At 49.5% G+C, this 22178-nt stretch overlaps 1 protein-coding gene across 5 annotated transcripts in view; it reads right to left on the reverse strand.

Annotated features, from left to right (window-relative positions):
• The window catches only part of RIPOR3 (RIPOR family member 3), a 67523-nt gene extending 52725 nt beyond the window's left edge, over positions 1–14798 (reverse strand). For 3 of the 5 annotated variants that reach the window (XM_072944383.1, XM_072944381.1, XM_072944378.1), the window contains exon 1: positions 14418–14796. In XM_072944383.1, coding sequence (XP_072800484.1) covers positions 14418–14437 — 20 coding nt within the window. In that variant the 5' untranslated portion in view covers positions 14438–14796. Of the gene's footprint in view, positions 1–4494; positions 4591–14417 lie in introns of all 5 variants that reach the window. The other 2 variants (XM_072944379.1, XM_072944384.1) reach the window with 2 other exon arrangements.
• Positions 14799–22178: the final 7380 nt, after the last annotated feature.

A 22178-nucleotide genomic window follows, 5' to 3' on the forward strand; every position in this document is an offset into this window, starting at 1 on the left:
GGGGTTTCGTCACATGTAACTCAGAGTCCTAACGCACAGATTCTTTTTCCCAGCCAGGCCCCAGAATGGGGACTGAGAAAAGGCTTTGGCTAATATGACAGTGGGAACATCTGGGCGTTTGTTTTTGTTTTTTCCCTTTGATCCAGCCAAGACAAGAGGCCTAGAATGCAGAGACAGGACACCAATTTCTTCAGATGTTGGTGCCTGGAAGACCCCTCCTGAGGGGTCTTTGTGATAAGATGGCCTCTGATTTGGATGAGGAGAGTCCAAAAGGAGGCAAATTGTCTGGAATATCCTTTTATCCCCCCCAAACAAAGTTTTTCTGAATGCCATCTCCTTAGCTTCCTGAGCCTAGCTTGGTTGAATTTTGTTTAAAAACATAAGCATAAATCATAAATACCCTTGGGAGAGAAAATTTATCATCAACTAGCAAAGTTAACATCCCTCCACCCCCGTTGCCACCAGTTAAATGGACTGAAACCTCCACCCCAGTCCCAAAGGACACTTCCCTGCCTTGTCCTAGAACATTTCAAAACTGGGTTTCTGCTTTAAGTTCTTTACGTATCCTCCCCGCAGCTCAGCTCACGGGCCTGGCTCCTTCACAGTGCCGGGAGGGCATGGAGCATGACACAGAACTAACAGCTCTGGGAGTTTCTGGAGTCCAGCTCTTAAAATTTTTTCTGGGGCAAATTCTTTTTCCCCCACCCCCGAACCCCCATCCAGGAGCCTGCATGGTACGGCGGCAATGGGAGGATAGCAGAGGCTTTGGAGTCAGACAGACCTGGGGACAAATCCAAGCCGGCCACATTCTCACTATGTCAACATGGGCAAGTTGCTTGACCTCTCTGAGCCTCAGTTTTCCTCTCTGTAAAATGGGGGTAATAATACTATTCACTGTGTAAGACTGTCTCTGAGAATTCGATGTTATACATTTACCCAATGGCTGACACAGGAAGTGGACATTAGAGTATTAGTATTCATGTCATTCTCATTTAGATCGGCTCAGATAGGGGTGGGAAGGAAGGAGGATGGAGAAGAGAGAGGAGTGTGTTTGGGATGCCTGCATCATTCCACCTGGATGGTCCTGACCTGCTCTCCCTGGCCACCCTAGTTTGAGATGTGCCTTTTTCAGCATCCAGGGTCAGCCCCTGGAGAACTGTCTGCTCCAACCTTTCAGAGGTGACAGATTGATCTTTTTCTTCCCAGGTGGGGAACCTGAGGCCGGGCCTCTGCTGGGTGGCAGAGTCTGTGGACAGGGATGTGCTGTGGCCATGGCTCTGACCACCTGGTCTCTGGTACCTTGTCACGCGCCTGAACTGGCTGAGACAGCTGTTACACACCCCGTGGCTCCGCGTGTGTCTCTGGCAGCACGTTCACCGCAGCCGTGACTAATTCAGTGTGGGATCATTCCTGTCACAGGTAACAGTTTGAAAAATATTACTGTGCTTTCCTCTCTGCCTTTCTGGGGAAACAGCCCTCCCCCTCCTGATCCTCGGACATCTGTCTGCCCGGGGAAGATGTGGATTCGTGCAGAGGAATGAAGAGCAGGACCATGACCAGTACTCAGTTCCTCACCACTAAGGCAGATTTTGCCACGAGACGGTAGACTGAAAAACCTCCATTGTGAGAAAACATTTTTTAAAAGTCCCTTAGTTCCCAGTGAACACAGCAAAGGCATAGAGATTTCCCAAATTGTTGAGAAAGTAGAGAAGGTCTCCCTTCACCTGTGACCCCAGGCTTGCTAACCACAGCTGGAGGAGCCCCTGTAGAGGAAGCGAGGGCAGCTGCCTGCCCCTCTTCTCCCAGCCCAGAGAGGACAGGGGATGGAGGAGGGTAGCAGTGAAGAGGATGGACTCGGGGGCTCCCGGGTTCACATGCTGGGCTCCAAGGGACATGTGCTCAGAGCTGCCTACGGCAGGGCGCCCAGCATCCCTTGCCCTCCCCCCACTGCCCTCCTGCTGGATTCTGCCGTCTCTCCTTCAGGGGTTATGTTCTCCCCGGGGCTGCTGTTGCCCAAAAGCTAGCCAGGCTCGGCGCCGTGGAGATACACAAGCTGACAGCCACAGCATCTGACAGCTCCAGAAACTGGCCTTCGTGTAAGAGTGGCAGCCAGCTGGCACGACTGCCACAGCCTGGCCCCAGCCGCTGGACAGTCAGACCAGGGGGCGACGGGGACCAGAGGGGAGGGGTCAGGCCTCAGTCTTACCGAGTAACAGATGCCTGACTCCAGGTCAGGAGAGCAGACTTTCAGCCTGGAGGTCCCTCACAGGAACTGGGAGCCTGTGTGAGCATGATGTCCGACGCTCCTCACCCCAAGTCTGTGTGACCCCACCCCTGAACCAGAGCTGGCCTCAGATCTGACACTTTCCCACCCCCACCCCCTCCCCTACCCGAGGCTGACTGCGCATAGAGATGCATGTCTGTCCCCCCAGCTCATCTGGGATTGGAGCCACCTGACCAGAAGGGCCACAGGGGCCACGTGGCCATTGTCTGTCCTTCCCTCACCCCTATATTGGGGGTGTGAATCAGACCTTTGATGTCCACGGCGTGGATATGCCGCCAGCCCACGGGCAACTCACCTGAGTCAGATAATGGTCCGCCCACTACCTACCCGGCTCTCCTCCTGGGTCCTCCCCACTCCAGCTGACCCCACAGCTTCTTAGATGCTGTGTATGTAGCCCACCCAAGCTGGGTGACAACCAACATCAGCACTGGTCTCCCAGTTGCCTGAGGGGCAGGTACTAGCGGAAGGCTCCTGCCCAGTGTCCAGCGGGCAGTGAGGAGCCCGGCCCTAGAGCTGCAGCGCGAAGGCCATGGCGCTGCTTCTCTCTTGTCCTGGCCTGGGCTGTTCTCCACACGCAGCCAGCCCCGCACCACTCCTGGTCCTGACAGCGGTGGTTAGCATTAATGAGAACTCGCTCTCTGCATTAGCACAGGGAATCCCTGCAAGCCCCCAGGGTAGATTGTGTGACGTTTCTATCTTACAGCAGGGCTGCCTAAGGAGGAGGTAGGATCTAAACCCAGGAGTCTGCAATGCATCTGACCCCTAAACACTCACCAGCCCTTGCCAATCACCCCTCGCTAAGTGCTGCAGGCTGGCTTTGTCTTTCAGGGGGTGGAGGGGCCCTGATCTCCCCAGGGGCTCCAACCCTCTCACTGTCTCCATGCTGACAGAGCGACTGTGTCCTGGCTCCAAAGCCCCATTTGTTGGAAATTACAATTTTTCTTTCCCGACTCCTAACTGCACACATCTTCCGTTAGCCAAAGCAAGTTCTTTTCCATGGCCGTGGCACAGGCGTGACAAAAGGTACGTCATCTGACCGCATGCTCCCTTGTCTCCCCTAGGCCCCAGCCCAGCCCCACCAGGCCCCCATCTCCCCTCACCATCAAAGAAACAGCCTCACCGACGCTGCGAGGCGGTGGCCGGACCTGGCCGAGAAGTCGTGGCTTGTTGACCCAACAGAGTGAATCACTTTGCAAGCATTTAATAGCATCGTCTCGATGACGAATAAATCACACCTTAATGGACCATTTTTCAATTTTTCACCCCCAGTCAAGACTCCTAAAATGTTCCCAGATGTCAGGGATGACATGTGTGCCTCTGAAACGCTCTTACATGCACGGGGGACATGCCAGCTTCCTACCCACAGGAGACCCGGGCACCAGAGACCCGAGGCAGAGCACAATTTGCCACAGTAAAGACAGGATTTCCCTCCCCACCCTTTTTATAGGCTCTCTCAGGGAGATGTGTCTGGAGAGAGGAGAGGGCAGGGAGCAAGCCTATCTCTGATGGCTGGGATTTGGGGACGGAAAATACCATGACCCCAAAGTCTCGGGGTGGGATTAGAGGGTCTCCAAACCTTCCCAGCTTTGGAGTCAGAAAGAAAAGGTTCTGAAGCCCAGCTTCGCTATTTACCAGCTGTGTGACCTGGGGCAAGCCAGTTCACCTCTCTGGGCCTGAAACAGAGATAATCATAGAACAGCTTCACAAGGCTGCGGAGAGGGCCGAACAGGGGAAGGAATCAAAGAAGCTCAGAGAACCACCTGGCACATAGTAGGTACATGGTGGGCAGGGTGTTCATAATGGCCAATAGGTGGGGTCGTGTGTTGAATGGTGTTCCCCACCAAAGTCATGTCTACCCAGACACTTAGAATATGACCTTATTTGAAAATAGTCTTTGCAGATGTAATTAGCTAAGATGAGGTCATACTGGGTTAGGGTGGCCCTAAAACCAGTGACTGGTGTCCTTCCCAGAGGAGAGGACACACAGAAGAAGGCCACGTAAGGGAAGTCTCTTGTTCAGGCTAGGTCCGACAGCAAACCGGGCAGGCTTCCAGGGCCAGCCTCCACGGTGCAGGGGCCCCTCTGGCCCACCAGATACCCGTAATTCTTAAGGTCATCTCTGGATTTACCCTACCTGGACTTTCTACCATCACTGCTGCTAAGCAGTCAGGTACCCAGGATGGGGGAAGTACAGGCGAAACCACACTTACAGTCCAATCCAGCAGCCAAGATCCCTCACCCCGGGTCAGGAGTGTTTGTCCACAAGGAAACAGGGACAGTTCATCTGAGTTTCTTCACCCTTTGTCCTACGATGCAAAAATGTCAGAAATGTACAAGGGCTCTGGCCACAAGGGACACTGTATCTACCCCCACTGTCCATTTCCTGTACAGGGCTGAGGGTCAGGGTGAAGCCCACTGCCCTGAGAGTCAGGAGAAGTGCATTGGCTCCTGCTGTGCTGTGTGGTGGCCATGGGTGCGGGGTGAGGCTCTCCCCTCTCTGGGTCCCAGTTTTCTTATCTATAAAGTGGGGGTGGTAATGCCTGGCCCAGCATCCCACAGAGTTAGCCACCAGCAGATGGCATAACCCCAGGTCAGGTCATATTAGCCTGTTTTCCTCTATTTTCTCTAAGGGGGTCAACGACATGATCAATGGGTCTTTCCATCAGTGCCTCCCCCAGACCCCACTTTATAACAAGCGGGCTTGGCCCTGTCAGTCAATCCATTTGATTTGCTAAGTACCAACTGCATGCACAATGTTGTGACAGTTTCTGGGGGGGATATTTGCAACTGTTAACACTGAAGATTAATGATGCCAGCAATCAGCAGCGTTTACTGAGCATTTGCTAGGGGGAAGGAAAAGTATATATGCTTTGCCTCATTTAATTCTTAACAAACAACAAGATAGGTATCAGAACACCAGTGTTCGAGAGAAAACTCAGCCCAGAGGGAGCACGACTTGCTCAAGGACACTCTGTTCTGTTGGACTCCCTTCATACTCGATTCCAGATCAGCCACTGCTGCCCGCAAGTCCCCAAGGCCCAGCGGGGGAGGTGAACCTAGACCCTCCCGTAGATGTGCCATTCCTTTCACGAGCTGGTGTTTCTTGTGCCTGACACAGGGTCAAACACTCCACACGTGTTAGGTCACTGAGACCTCCCAAGGCGTTCCTGAGATGTTGTTATGATTATTTTTATCATTCTGCTCAGACAGATGAGGACATGGAGGTCCAGGGGTTACGTGGGTAGGAGGGCTAAGAAGTCAGGACCAAAATCCAACCCTCTGGACTCCTCATCTTAAGGTTTTGTGCTCCACCCCACCAAAAGGAGATCTGGACATTCATGGTGCTAAATCCATGCAGAGACAGCCAACAGAGATCCTAGGGGGCTTCCTGGAGGAAGAGGATCATAAAGGATGGGCAGAACCTGCGTGGCACAGATTTTTCTCTTTTCAGACCACCTTGGGCATTCGCCAGGAACCTGGAGGCCTCACTCCCCTGAGGGACTCAGGAGGAATCTGTCCTGCCTGGCTGGGGAGGGCCTGACCCTGCCCTGCCCTGCCCTACAGGCCTGTCCGCATGCCAGCCTGGGGCCAGCCCTTTGCCCACACACCTCTCCTTATTCTGCAGGCCCCAGGGAGGAAAATCCAGAGCCAAGGTTATCACAGGGTTCACATACCTTAGGGGAGGGCTGGGTACACAAAGCTACAGGTTATTCAATGCAGCATAATTTGTAATCACAAAAGATTGGAATGATCTCACATCCATCAACAGAGGACTGGGTTAAAATACTTTGGCACAACCACATATGACTCAAGTGTCAGTGGAGGAAGAGTGGGAGGGTCCTGAGTAAATAATAAAAACTGACATTTATGAAAGACTTTGCACGTGGTCAGGGCCTCTTCCAAGTGTATGCAATCATTTGGTCCTTACAGCAATAGGAGGAGGGACCATGACCATCACTTTAAATGAGGAAAGTGAGGCACCGAGCTTTAAGTCCCAGGTCCACGGCTCGTGCCTGCGAACAGTGGAGCTGGGATTTGGTGCAGGCAGTGGGCGTCAGAGGCCCGCTCGAAACCAGTCTGCACACAGCCTTACAGCTTCTCCATCTTGCCAGGAGTCCCACCTCCAGGAGCTCCCTGGAACCTGGGAAGAAAGAGAGACATGCCGACAACCTTCAGCATTTTCCACCCCGCACCGGGCCTGGGGGAGCAGGTGCAGTTAGAAGAGGCTTAACCGAGCCCTCCTCCTCTGAAGCGGATTCTGATCACTCGGACGCTGCGGTAGCCAACTTCCCCCTACAGCCAATTACGGCCAGCAGGGCTGCTGCGGATTTTTATAGCCTTTCCTGGAGTCATGACAAGGAAAACTAAATGATCCCCAGGACCCCTTTCATCACTAACAACTGGCTATCACGGTCGGGGGTGGAGGAAGGAAAGAAAAATCACTTTTTTCCCCCCACTTTGAGCTAATCAACAAAACTCGAGCCTGGGCAGCCAACATGTTGATGTTGAGAAAAGCTGTTCTCAAGCAGAGCTAATTGGCAACAGAAATGGAATTTTTCACCCCCAAAAACGTATAAACATGCTTCATCCCTGGGAATCACCCTTCAGAATAGGTATTCCAGACGTGTTGTATACAACGGCCCGAGCCTCACACAGATGAGGCCAGGGGTGGCCTGGCTCTGTGACCACACAGCCAGGTTGGCCTTTCTTGCAATAAGATGGTCACCAAGGTCAATGGCCAAACCAGCCCAGCCTGGAGACGTGCACCCCTGTTGCCCTGCACAGCTTCCCTCCTTCCAACAACAGCAGTTGGCTTTGGGGCGCCCTGGGCCTTGATTTGCTGACACCAGTTTGGGTGGAATTGACTCCCCCTCAGCTCCAAGGATGAGCCTGGGCAGTTGCTTAAGCCAATGAGCATATTCCAGGGGTATTTCCAGAATGGGTGTCCAGCCTGACAAGAAACAATGAGGCCCTAAAAAGAAACATTGAATACGGCTTCTGGAAAAGAGAGCTCTTGCCATTTTAGAGATGCAGAGAGGTGAAGTCATTTGCCCAGAGTCACACAGCATATGGGTAGGGGATCCAGGATTTGAATCCAGGTCTGTAGGACTGAAGAGTTTGTGACTCGTAACAGCTAGGCACTACCAAGAGGGGGCATAAAGTCCAGAAGAAGCCAGAGCAGCTGGATCCAAACCCAGCTTTGCCATTTACTACCTGTGTGATTACAGGCAAGTTCCTAAACCTCTCTGTTCTTCAGTTCCCAGATCTGTGAAGTGGGGTTTATAAGAGCACCTCCAATTGCTGGATCTGGAGGTTGAGTGAATTAACGGAAATAACTGTAAAGTGTGTGGAATAGGGCCCGTCATGGAGCGAAGATTTTCCCTACCCCCACCACACTATCTCCCACACGTGGTGAGAATCAGACTAAATAAAGGCTGGTGGAGGGGAGGAAAGAGAGGCTGATGCCATCAGGGCAAGGTCTATAATCCCTACCCCATATTTTCCTTCCTGCAGCACAGCTGTCGGGCCTGGTTCTCCTCCACGAGCAGCCATACCAGGAAGTTGTGGCACATCACAAACCCACAGCCCACTTGAGGCTTTGGGGTATTCTCAGACCTGGAGAGACTGTCAACGGCAGCCCGGCCTGTCCATGTGGTGGCGGTGACAGAGACCCAGGGGAAATTCCACTCATTTGAGTGGCAAAACGTAAGACATCTGACAGATGCTACGTGGTGGGGGGTGAGTGTGAATTGGTATAGCCACATTGGAAAACAGTATATTATTTCATATTCCCTCCGACTTAGCAGTTCTCCTCCTGGGTACACATCTGAGACACACACCAGCATGAATGTACTAGGACAAGATTGCTCAAAGCTCTATTCTTTATCACAGCAAAGAAACAGACAGGTGCAAGCAACCCAAGTGCCAACAGACATAGAAAACAAATTCTGGGATATCACAAAATAGTATACAGCAGTGAAAGTGAATCAGCAGTAGCAGTGTGCAGCCATATGGATGAATTTTAGTGATAAAATGCTTTCAGAAAATAGAAGTGCCAGAAGACAACAGAATTTTTTATAAAGTTCAAAAATAAGTAAAAGTAAATAATATATTATTTTGGCATCACTATGTGAGTGATAATACTATTTTTTTTAAACAAGGGAAATCGGGAGAATTAAACAGTTCTGGTGATGGATGGTGGTAATGGCCGCACACTATTGGGAGTGTACTAAATGCCACTGAATTGTATTCTTGAAAATGGTTACCATGGTAAATGTTATATTCTGGATATCTTACTACTTTTTTAAAAAAAAAAAACAAGGGAAAGGCCAACACAAAATTCAAGATAGTTGCTACCGCAGTGGGAAGGAGCACATAGTTATAAATAATCATCGAAGTCTCGTTCGGGGGTTGAGTGGTGGGTGTGCAGGTGTGTTTTATTTTACAAATAGCTATAGTGAGACTTTTAGATGAAACAGTAAGTGGGGCCACAGGCGTGTCTTTTACCTGGGTTGTGATTAATTCAATCCTGCTGGAGGTCCATTTTTTTTTTAAAAGACTTGAGGAAAGCTCTCTGGACCTGGATTTGGGGACCAGGGATTTAATGGGGGCCACTGGGCAAATGAGAAAAGACGTTAGGCCGTTTCTGCTGCTGTCAACCAGGTCTAAGCTGATTTGGTCTCTGGTGAGTGGGGGCATCCAATAGTTTGGAGGGACCACTTAAGCCCACCTCCTCTTGGCTCCACCTGCAGGGTCTTCCCCTCCCCTTGCTCATTCTCCCCCGTGGATTGAGTTTGGCTGCTCAGCGGAGGGCTACCAGCGGAGCTAGGGGGTGGTGTTGGGGATTCAACTCAAGGGACAACACGGTAACAGCCACCACGTTCTAGTAACAGAATCCACATCACATCATCTGCCTGACTCCCGGATTCATCTGTACTCAGGTAAGAAAGAGGGGGTTGTTTACAGGGTCCTCCAAGCCCACCTGAGACAGACAAGAAGGGTGACTGCTGGGGCCACATGAAACACCTGGAACCTGGGCTTGGGTGAGTCTGACAGGCACATCTGAGGATGCCTGATTCCACAGATGCTCATTGTTATGCAGATGAGTGGTCATTGGGTGCATTAGCACAGGCTTTTAAAATGTGGTATTCATAAATGAAATGTGTGTGGCTAGAGGTTCCTGGTGACCCTAATTCAGTCTGACTGCCTTGTCACCCCTTGGCAACTTAGCAAAACAAATGTTTCCCTAAGTCTTAATTGAGTGCCTGCCATGGGATACAGAACTGAACAAAACAGACCCCCGTCCCAAAAATAAAAATCCTGCCTTCAGGAAACTCATATTCTAGTAGAGAATAGTTCTTAAAAGAAAAATTATATATAGTATGTTAGATGATAAGTGGTAGAGAGTGAGCCACTTGGAGAATGTCCCAGGCAGAGGGGAAAGCAAGTGCAAAGGTCCTGAGGCAGTACTGTACCCAGCACAGTTGAGAACAGCAAGTGCAACGAAGGGGAGAGAAGGGAGATGAAATCCGGATTCTGTGGGGCTTTGCGGCTATGGTTAGGACTTTGCCTTTTACAGGGGGTGATGAGGGAGCCAGGACTACAGGGAGAAGGGAGTCCAGAGCAGATGAGGAGAAGAATCCAATTTCCTTTTAACAGGACCCCGCTGGCTACAGGTGTAGACCAGACCATTGGAGAGGCAGGAGGAAAAGCAGAGACATCAGTGAGGAGAGATGACAGCCACTTGGACCAGGGTGGGGCAGTGGAGGTGATGTGAAGCAGTCAGCTTCCAGATACAGGTTGAGGGTGGAGCCAATAGGTCTTTTTTACTGAAAAGTGGAAGCAGCTGGGCTCTACTCATGGTTTTGGGGGGGGGGGGGGCGGTGGGGAGGGAGGTAATTAGGTTTATTTATTTTTAGAGGAGGTACTGGGGATTGAACCCAGGACCTTGTGCATGCTAAGCATGTGCTCTACCACTTGAGCTATACCCTTCCCCCTTTACTCATGTGTTTTGCAGTCAAGAAAGTTTGAGACCTGGTGAGAAAGTAGAGATGTGGTTATCGAAATGGATCCCTTCTCACAACCTCCTGGGACTTCTGTTGTGCAGGCATTGAAAGAAATGGCCAGGGGCATCCCGTGCTAACATGGAAAGACACCCGGGTATATGATCAAGTGAAAAAAGGAAGATGAGGAATAGAATATAAGAATGACCTCATTCTTGAAAATTAAAATGATGTATATGACTGAATGAACAGTCTAGAAGAATAGGTTACCTGCAGTAGGACCCACTGAAATTTAAACTCAGAGCTGCCCTTCCTACCTTGCAAAAGAAAAGAGAAAAAAATATATTTAAAAAACCCTGTTTAGTTCGTTTTAAAATTGCTGTGGATAGGGTTCGCTTCCTGCCACCCCAGCCTCACTTCTCCTAGGCAGCCAGTGTCCCCACCTGGGCCTCCTCCTTGGCCGGGACTGTAAGAAGGCGGAACTGCGGAATGAGAAATACTTTCCTCTCGTGCTTGCCGGCCTGGGAGACTGGAAAGGGCCCACCTGGCTCCTAGGCTTTCTAAAAATAGAAAGTTGTCTGAACTTTCCTATAGGTTTGGCTTGGCTGGTCCTCCTCCATGTTCCAAGACGCCGTTTCGATTAGAGAAACATGCAATTGTACATGAAAATCAAGGATCGCAGGAGCGGGACCCAAAATGGGATGAAATTAACAGGCAGCTGCCCCTGATGGGACACCAGAAACACCCCACAAATGTGTGTGGGGGGGAGTCTGGAATATGGGAGAGGGGGAGCCGTGAATGCAGGGGCTGCGAATGCAGGGCCCAGGGCCTTTGGGCTGCCTGAGCTGGGGACTGGGATGCAACTGGTGCAGATAACATCTGCCCCACCCAGTCTGCATCCACTCCAGTGCGCAGGGCAGGAGAGAGGGGTTTGGCTGTTGGTTTGTTTTAGGCGAGAGGAGGAAGTTGAGGGATTGTATCTAAGACCCAGTGCCTAGAGTGTGAATCCCTTTGGATAAGAGCTGAGAATGGACCATGGCAGGATTCCTGAGACCCTGGGCACAAGCATACATGCCGTGGAGCCAGTGGTGTGCTGGTAAAGGTTTAACAACCAGCTTCTCCAGGGGAAAGTGTGTGTGCATGCGTGCATGTACAAATATATGCACTTACACACTCATGCATGCAGACATACACATATATATTCAGGTTTACTATAAAGTGTATTGACATAAAAGATGTGTGGTACACAACTTACAAATAAACATAAAATGCACAATACTCTTTTTTTGTAAATTTCATATACTCAGTTGATTCACATAGAACATTTTTGTTGATTTTTTTGCCCCCAACTCTTGTATCTAAGCCAACTATGGTTATAGTGGATGAGAGACTGTAGTTCTTTCCAGAATGTTGACTGATATCTGTCTCTAAGGACTAAGACAAAAGTGATCCAACAAAGAACAGGTTGGAACTTCCCTGGTTTGTCAATGAAGTGAGCAACTTCCTTGATATTTTGGTGCTATTCCCACTGCAACAAGCAGAGAGATACACGTTCATGTTTCATCTGCATCAAATTTTTCTCCCTTCCTTTCTTTGTCCACATCACTTAGTCTGTTGATCTAGACAATCAACAAAACAATAAATCAAGCCCTGAGCCTACTGCTGGCCAATTCCCACAGTGTAATTACTCCCACCGTGGCCAACTTCAGGCTACCAACTTGAAGTCGCTAAAAAAGAGACTCACAATAGCACACTGTTCCAGGGTGTTTCCACCAGACAGAAACAACAGACGTGAATAACCCCAGGAGCACAGGTAATAGTAACATGTACTTTAAAAAAATGGAAAGTTGACTTCTGAGTACTTAACGACCTTTGTCTTTAATATAATTTATTCAATTATAAATTTATGAAGTTTAATTTTTAATAATGGCTCTGTTTAACAACGAGTTCACCAAATTCCTGAAAATCTGGCACTCAGCTTCTGCAAGCCAGTACAAACTGGCTCTAGCACACCACCGTGCCAGGACCACATGGCAGAGAGTGTCATGGGCTGGGGAGGAAGCCACTCCCTCCATCTCTGCCCAGAACCCAGAGCAGCTTGGACACTATGGGCAGGGAGTTTGGCCCCACCAGATGGGTATCGGCAATAGAGAAGCTTCTCCAAGTGGCCTTGGGGGCAGAGGCAAGGGGAAGCAGGAGAGGACGAGTCAGACGAGAGACCAGTTTGCGAGCACGTGTGAGACATCCCTTTGGAGCTCCCCAGAAAGAACTGGGGGACCCTGGGGGTGCCAAGGTTCCGATATGAGTAGGTGAGGGTTCTGTAACCAGCACACATCTGGGTTAAATCACTCTGTGCAAAAATTAAGCTGCAGACCCAGCCCAGGTTTGAGCAATTCATGAAGCTTTCAGAAGCTTGCGGGGCCATAGGACTGTCCTCAATGCCAGCAGCCACGTCTTCCAGCCCGTCTTAATTCCAGCCTCCTGCAGTGCCTTCCCTGATGCGCAGGGGGATTCATGGGGATTCTTTAAGCTTGTGTCTCACCCGTGTTTGGAGCTTAAGTGCTCTCCAACCAGAGTCATGGCATTTTAGAGTTGCAAAGAGATTTCAGAGATTTCCTAAAATAATCCCTTCGTTTTATAGATGAGAGAAGGGGAGTGTCTTGCTCAAGGTTACAAAGAAAGAAAAAAAAAATCAAGGGGAGAACTGGACAGGGTGACCAACCATCCTGGCTTGCCCGGCACAAAGCGGGTCTCCTGAGACAAGTTGGTCTCCCTGGAGCTAAAACCACAACTCAGCTCTCAACTCAAGCCCAAGGCAGAGGACCTGGGCCGGTCCCAGAAAGAACAGGAGGCCTGAGTCAGTTCAAAACTACAACAGGATGGAATTTTCCAAGGGAAGAGAAAAGAAGAGGCCACATCTGGGTGCTAAGACTTCAAGCTCTGCCCAGATACCTGGCACCCAAGGGACTTCCCACCTGCCACAAGCCTGCCATGGATTTCCCAGCCCTGGATGTGACATGTGTCCTCCTTGTCGGGGCCAGGGAGACACTAGTGGACGAGCTACATCTTATCTCTTGGCAGCTGTCACCACAGCTGCAGGGATGCATATGCAAATAACCTACGATATTAATATGTGATTCCCCCAGGGGAGGCATGTGGAAAGCACTGTATGTTTCACAATTGTTTCGTCCAGAGGAGCAGTGGGGGCCCAGAATGATTCGAAACAGATTTTTGAAAAGGCAAAATAAAGTTGGAACAAAACCTAGTAGAGGCATGTGCCACTCTCCCCACCCCCAGTTCTCTCCACCCCTGCCTAATATTAACCCTCTTCTCTTGCGCCCCAGGAGCCTCCTATGACAGGGCAGCAAATACAGCAAGTGGCCACAGGCCCTCTCCATTCAAGCCGGGAGCCCCTGCCCATCCCACACGGTGCACCCCGGCCCTGGGCTGCTGACATCCCATCCAAACAGTTGGAGGGCTCGGCCTGCTGCTGCATCTGTCCTACCTCTCTGCCTCCCTCCTACAGGTAATGCTCACCGGACACCCCCTTCTCCTTCACCTCTGCTTCCTTGGGTAATCAATCTGAGAACACGGCATACGAAAGTCCCAACTAGTCCTGGAGGTGGAGAGTTTAGCAAAAGTAAAATCAGAAAACCGAGATCCCATTCTCCTCTCTGCCGCCGACCAGCTATGTGACCTTGGGCAAGTCACTTCATTTCTCTGAGCTTCCATTTGCTCAGTGTACAATGAGGATAGCAATAATAACCCCTACCCCTTGGGGGCTGGTGGAGATTCTCTGAGCTAAAGCCTCATCAATGCCTGGCACAGTGCCTGGAGAAAGCAGACCCACAAAACATAGCAGTCATCATAAAAGCCCCTTAAAGTCCACCTCGTTCAGCTACCCCACTTTAGGGATGGACAAAAGGAGGCTCAGGGAGGGGAAAGAACTCGCCCAGGGCCACACAGCGAGATACTGCGATCTCATCTCTGCCTCAGGGCAGCCTCCCTGCTCTGGCTCTGGGAGCTACAGGTTGGATGTGAGAATGGACATGCTGCCCTCCTCACAGCTCGCCTCCCTCTAGAGTCAGGGCCACACGCCAGCCGCGCACGAGCAGCCGCTGGGCACTCACCGTCCAGCGGGTCTGGACATTCAGGACCGTGTCACGCCGTCCTCCTGCAGGCAGCCCGGCTCTCCCTATTGCTGAAGCAAGCGTCGGCTCCCATCCGCTGTGGGACTCAGGACACACTGGTCCCCGGGTCTTCCTCGTGGGGACCGCGCCACCGGGCTCTGATAAAGCAGCCGGCTCTTATCAGGCCTGTGTCAGGGTGCAGGCGGCCGCAGAGCCAGGGCTCCAGGAAGCCCGCCTGGGGCCCCCGGGCCGGCCACGTTCCCCCCGGATGCTGCGTGCTGCTCTGGCCGCGGCCGATTGCCCATCAGTGTCACTCTGCGCTCTGCCAGGGAGAATTCCATGCTGGCCCCCAGCAGGCGGGGCCCCCACCCCTTCACGTCCCACCCCCAACTCCCATCTTGGCAAGGGGACCGGGGAAGGCAGCTAATTTCAAGTCCGCACGGCGTTTGTGGTCGTGTCCTGAACTCTCCAAGATTAATCACGGAGCATCTGATTTCTGCTTTGCCTCAGAGGGGGGTGTGGGGACGCCTGGAAGTTTCTGTTTACTCCATCCCGCGCAGGGTTTGTGCTAATCACAAACAGACAGGACACAGACTCCCCCTCCCTCCCCAGCCCTCTCCTCACTCTTCTTACCTTGCCACTTTCGGGTCCTCCTCCTCACTCTTTCTCCTCGTCCTCCCTTCTTCCCTCTTTCCCATCTGCCCCCCTCCTCCTCCCCGATCCTACACACATCCCTTCCTCTTGTCCTGGTTCCCCCCAAGCCCCGTTGTCCCCTCTGTACCTCCCACTTCTAGGATGCAAATTAGCTTGGCCTTTTCCCTTTACATCGTCACAGTTAGTGGTCAGCCTCTTTCACAGCCCCTTTTCTTTTTTTACAACCTAATTATTTCAGGGTTTGCCCCACCTTCCCCCCACCACCCCTGTTACATGTGTGTATGTAAAACTCCTATGCACTTGAAGGTCCCCATCACAAGGAAAAGGGTAGGGGTCCAGGCACGATGCACTGCTCTTTTTGACATGTTGTCATGTCCCAGCTTTTGGATTCTGCTCAGGGATGGACCGAGGAACAAAGCCCCCATTGACTGCCACCATGGAGAACACTGCCTCCCCACCCACCCACCCCCGGCCACCCCACGCGCTGCCTCCAAGCCTGAAACACCTAGAGATGAATTTCTCTCTGCCGCCCCTTGGCTCCCTGCCACCCTGCAGCCACTGCAGATGAGAAACCAGGAATAAACAGCCCCAAAGAAGAGAAACTGACCCCCTCCCCACAGCCCCACACACACATACTCTGAAGGATAATTTCGCAAGACCTTTGAAAACCAGGAATGAGCACAGGCTGCCCCACAGAACATCACTCACACATGTCCCTAAGGAGGCGTGCACGTAGAGGTTTGCTTAAAAAAAAAAAAAAGGCTTATCATAAGAAACAGTGGAAATAAATATCCACCAAATAATGGCTGGCTAAATAGAATGGAAAAGAACCATACTATCCCAGGTAGGGACTGAAAGGGTGAGCTGCGTCTGTATGTAAAAACGGAGATGGGTTTCCAAGACGTTATTACTGAGTGAAAAAGAAAGGTCAGAATGATGCATTCAGTATAATCCTGATTGTGTGACCCTCCCCTCTTACACACATATAAAATGAAATGCTATGGAAACACATATAAAGCCAGGAAAATAGTCTGTAAGAATATAAACCAAACTGAGTCATTACCTCTGGGAAAGGAGGGAGGCAAAAAAGGTTTAAGGGTGGTGCTCTTACCTGTAGGAGCTTCATTTCGAAAAGTGAAAATGGACTTACCCATTACCCATGCCCAACCAGCTTCCTTCACTAGGGGCACCCCATACCTGGAGGAAATTTCATCCACCCGCTTGCCTCCTTGGACAAACTCAAAGAATTCTGCAATCTATTGGCTGAGAACTGAACGGCAGTCCTGAGGAGTGAATCCAGAAATTCTGCAAACACTCCAGTTTGATCACCTCCAGTTAGTGTCGGGACCCACAGCCAACAGGGACTTATCACTGAGTGAAATTCCTTGAGAGCCAGCGAGCTGTCCGAGTTGCTCCGTCGTGGGCTTAGGTCTCCTGGAAGTGAAGCCAGCAGATCTAAATTTGACAGCTAAGTATGAGAAAGTGATGACTTGGTTTCGGGAAACAGTGCCACCTTCTCCAACTTATAAAACATGAAAACAGTTTTGAAACATTTTAAAGGAATGAACGTGAACAAGTTCAGACATTCTGCTGAGGAAAGGGCTGGGGAGAAAGCCCAGCTTCAGGGCAGCTGTTTCTCTCCTGCTCACTGGCTGCGCCCACGGCCACATCTCACAGACACGACAGGCAAGTGGGCCTGGTGCTTCCTACGTACTGAGATGGAATTCTCCAGAATGCACTCTGTTCACTTGTCAGACACCTACCGGCTTTGGGAATTCGGGGTTTGGGGGTGGGGGTGAGGGAGTTACTGTAGAGAAGACAAAGGACATTCTCCGCGGCCCCGAGGCAGTGGGGGTACCAGCGCCTCTACCTTGTCCTCCAGGGCTGGAGGCAGTCCCCCGTTTGGAGCCCAGCAGTCTCAAACTTGGGGTTCCCAGCCACGTGAGGGTGTGGCTGAGTGAGGCCATGCAATTCCCAAAGCTGGGCTCCCCTAGGGGCGGTGCCCAAGATGACTTTGGGTGACACACAGACTGGGCACTGAGCAGCCTGGAACTCCTAGTGGGATAGTTACTTTGCTCCTGTAGCAGTCCTCTTCCCAGCCCATTTGGCCTGGGAGAGAGTCTCAGCTTCGTGCTAATCCGTCTTTAACACGTCTACCCTCTACTAATCTCCCTCTTGGACAAAGAGAAACAGGCCTCAGGCTTAGGTCAGCCGGCAGCCAACAGCATCCAGCTAGAATCCTGTTTGGCAAGTGATCATGGTTTTCCATTGACTTCCACTTTCCTATTTTTAAATTTTTTAAGTTTAAAAGGGAGTCCATGAGATAAGGGAAAAACTAACAAAAGCCAAATAAAACACAGAGTTTTGTTAATAATGGTATATCAATACCGGTTCATTCATTGTAACAAATGTACCATAGCGAGGTAAGATGTCAAGGAGGGAGACAATTAGAAATCGGGTGCAGGGTAGAGAAGAGTTCTCTGTTCCCTCTTGGCAACTTTGCTGTACATCTCAGACGATTCTGAGATTGAAAGTTTAGTGGTGATCATTTAGTAATGTATAGAAATAGCGAACCACTATGTCGTGTACCAGGAAGTAAGAGTGTTGTAGATCAATTACATATTTCAACAAACAAACAAACAAACTCATAGGAAAAGAGATCAGATTTGTGCTTAGCAGAGGTATTGGAGGGAGGAACTGAATAAAGATGGCCAAAAGGTACAAATGTCAGGTTATAAGGTGAATAAGTACTAGGGATGTAATGTACAACATGATAAATATAATCAAGTTGTACAATATCTGTGAAAGTTAAGAGTGAATCTGAAAGGTCCCCATCACAAGGAAAAAAACCTTTTTTTTCTTTTTCTTTTTCTTTTATTTTGCATCTATGTGAGGTGATGGATGCTCACTGAACTTATGTTGCTAATTATTCCATGATGGATGTAAGTCAAATCAGTATATTGTCACCTTAAACTTATTCAATCCATTATATCTCTGTAAAAATGGAAGAAAAATAAATAAAATTCAAAGTTTATTTACATATGTTTAACGGACCCAGAAAAAAAAATCCATGGGTTTTTTTGTTTGTTTTTTGTTTTAATTAAAGTATAGTTGATTTACAATATAAGTTTCAGGTGTATAACATAGTGATTCAATTTTATAGATTATACTCTATTGAAAGTTGTTATAAAATACTGGCTACATTCCCTGTGCTCTACAACATATCTTGGTTGCTTTCCTTTTTTTTTTTACATAGTAGTTTGTATTTCTTAATCTCATACCCTTATTTTGCCCCTCCCCGCTTCTCTCTCCCTACTGGTAACCACTAGTTTGTTTTCTGTATCTGTGAGTCTGTTGCGCTATTTGCATCCATTTGTTTTAATTTTTAGATTCCACATGTAAGTGATAACGTGGAGTATTTATCTTTCTCGGACTTATTTCACTAAGCATAATATTCTCTAGGTCCATCCACATTGTTGCAAATGGCAGAATTTCATCCTTTTGTTATAATATTCCATTGTATATATACACCACATCTTTATCCATTCATCTGTTGATGGACACTTAGGTTGCTTCCATATCTTGGCTATTGTAAATGGTGCTGCTATGAACGTGGGGGATGCATGTATCTTTTTAAACTAGTGTTTTCATTTTCTTTGAATATATACCCAGGACTGGGATTGCTAGATCATACGGTAGTTCTATTTTTAGTTTTTTGAGAACCCCCCATCCTGTTTCCCATAGTAGCTGCATCAATTTACATTCCCACCAACAGGGTACAAGGATTCCATTTTCTCCACATCCTCACCAACATTTGTTATTTGTTGTTGCATGTTGTTTTTTTAAATGTATGTACGGAGAGAAACAGAGACAGCAAATGTGGCAAAGTGTTGACAGCTGGTGAATCTGGGTGAGAGGCATACAGGGATTTTGGGGGCTATTCTCTCAATTTTGCTGCAGGTTTGAAATTTGTTGAAACAAAAAGTTAGGGGAGAAAGTATATCAATGTAAAGAAAAATATTTAGTACCTAAGAGCCCAGGTGGTATATGAATGTGGCCAGAGTTGTCAAGGTGGTGCTGAGTTGCTGGCATTTGGGGGAAACCAGGTTAAGAGGTATCCTGGCAGGGAAATCTGCAATGACTCCTGAGGACCCTCTCAAGTCCTTTAGAGACCACACTCACTCCCCGTTGCCCCAGAACCTTCTCTGCAGCCCCCACAGGCACACACCTTCCAGTAGTACAGCATTCCTAATGCTTTCAAACAGTTTCCGCATCTCTACCCCTTACGGCATCCTCATGACGTCAGCAGGGCAGGTGTCATCATCTCACGTGCCAGACTGGGGATTTCAGGGATAGAGATGCAAGAGGAAATGTTCTAGAGGGAGGCAGGCATGTAAACAGAAACCTATGATGCTAATTTTAGCCCAGGGAGTAAGTGCCAGGTGGGCAGGACAGTGAGGGAGGGGGACCCCCCAACCCGGAGAATGAAGGGATTGCCCCAGGGAAGTGTGTCACCAGGGAAGGAGGAGTAAACAGAAAGGTTACGTGATACTTCTAGAGAACCTCTGTTCTCTGGCCCCGGGAGGCGGCCAAACCTGTAGCCTTCAGAGCCCTGCAGAACCTTGGACTCTGCCCCTCTCCTGCTTGGCCCCTTGTCCTTCCAATGTACTGAGCTCTCTCCTGTGGTTCCTCCAGCAGAACTCTCTCCCCTCGACCATCTCCCACTGCCCTCTCAGCTTTCACCTGGTTAATACCTTAACCCTTAACCAGCTGGAACCACTAAGGAGCCACATTCTCTCAAAGCTTTCTCCAAGCCCCCACTCTGGGTGTGGAGCCCCTCACCTGGGCATCCTCACTGCCTCATCACGGCAGATTTGTGTAAGCACACAGCATCCAGCCATGGCTCCTCTCCTTCCCAGCTGTATGACTCTGGACAAGTCACCTGACCTCTCTGTTTCCTCATCTGTAAAATGAGAATAACTGTAGTGCCTCCTTGGGCTGCCGTGTAGATTAGATGAAGTAATACCTCGCTACTCAACGTGCAGTCCACGGACCAGCAGATGGGGCATCACCTGGGAGCTTATTAATATAGAGTCCCAAGCCTCACCCCAACCTCCTGAACCAGATTCTGCCTATTCACAGGATCCCAAAGTAATTCACATGCACGTTAAATTTGAGAAGCCCTGAAATACTATATATGTAAATTATATATGGCTGGCACACCGCCAGCTCCTGTTAAGCAGATGTGGTTGTCATCGTCGTCATCATCATTGTCCCACGAGATTATCTGTTTTCTCATCCTTGTCCACCTGAAAGGAAAGACCACAACTGTAGTGAACACCACTGCCTACTTAGTACCCAGAGAAGAGCAGGTGCTTAATAAATGATCACTGAATTATTTGTCTAATTTTCATAGAAAAGCTGGACTGGAACCCTGTGGCCTCACTCCTGGCTTTCCTCTCTTGAGTGCATCACTTTCCCAAACCCCTAGCCTCCTGCAGTTATGAGGGACAAAGTCTGGGATGGCCAAGGGGTCTCCCGTTTGGGAAGGCATGGGAGTGAGCTTGACAGGAGGCAACACCCCCCTTGGTGAACTCCGTCACTCTCCTGCAGGTAGTGGCATCAAACTCTCCTTCATTATCAGCCCTTCAGCACTGAAGGGAACATCGAGTTTCTGGATTCTTCCTGGAGATAAATATCCTGATCCATCACTGCCAGGCTTCTCCTCCACTCCCGTCTTGACCCAGAGTCCCACTCCTGACACCTCTGCTCTGCAGTGACCAACAACTGACTCATCAGATAGAGACTGGCTCTGTTGCTGGAGGAGCATTTGAAATGAAATGACAGGTTCTCCCTTTTACCTCAGGGCCAGAAACCTTGGTTCAGCAGAGGAATGAATCTGCCCTGAAATCTGGAAGCCTTATCAGTTGGGGAGGTTAGCAAAGGCCAAGTCCTGACCTGAAGGAAAATCCCAGGCACCCTCCACACTCCCTTAGGGACCCTCCAGAGTCAAATATTTTCAGAACCAGCTCCAGTTAAGTAAACAGTGCTCTGCACGTGAGTGCCCACAGGGTTTCTCGGAGGACCTGACATTCTCCACTTGGTGACTGTCATTTCCTTACAAACACAACATTGAAAGCGATCTTTGCATTCCCAGAATGACTTCCCCGGCTGAGGAATTCTGCATTTCTCCTTGAGTTCAGGGTAGTTGCTTTATTTTGTGTTTTTATAACAACATCCTCTAAACGCATCTTGTACAATTTGATATAAGAACCCTCTCCCTGATAAGAAAGACCCCAATGCGTGTCTTTCTTTGCCACAGATTTCAAGTAAACACTTCAAAAATGCGCAGCCTAAATTGAACCCTGATGTTCGGAGCACTAATGGGGCGCCTCCTTCAAAGCAAGTCTTTATAACCCAACAGTTTACATGTTGCTGGGAACAATGGACTTAAGCACACAAGTTATTTGGATTGGCTGGTTTCGTGCTGGTTGGAATCTGCTTTGGGGGGGAAAACAAGCCCTGCATGTGTTTAGATTTATAATTTATACTGAAAGCACAAATACCTCACTGTAATAGGGCTACAGGGAGACACACTTGTGAGCAAGAATAAGCACACGTGGAGGCCCTGTTGTTCTATGGATATACTAAGAGATTACAAACTGCTGTTTTAGTGAAGCCACCTTCTCCTTTCCCACCCCCACCCCCGAGAGAAACACCTATGGCAGAAACCCTAGACCATCTGCCTGACCGGCATGCAAATGCCCTGACTCGGCTCTTTCCCAGCTGCCCTGAGACGGTGACTGTTCTGTGCCCCGCTCTGAGTGATGTGACTACCTCACTCCATCCTCACAACTACCTAGGCATCATGTCCTAGGTATCGTGATCCCCGGGTTAAAAGGAGGAAACTGAGGCACAGGAAGGTGAAGTCACTTTCCCAAGGTCCCACAGCAAGTGGTTGGCAGAGCTAGGATTCTAAATCAAGGACTCTTGTTTAAGAATCGGCGTTTTCAACCCTAAGGTCCTTTTGTAATAAAATCTGCAGAACTAGCCAGAATGCTCCGTTAACTCAACTTTTTATTACAGTCAAGTTGGAATAGAAATAAG

The sequence above is a fragment of the Vicugna pacos genome, chromosome 19 (assembly GCF_048564905.1).
Source record: "Vicugna pacos chromosome 19, VicPac4, whole genome shotgun sequence".
NCBI lineage: Eukaryota > Metazoa > Chordata > Mammalia > Artiodactyla > Camelidae > Vicugna > Vicugna pacos.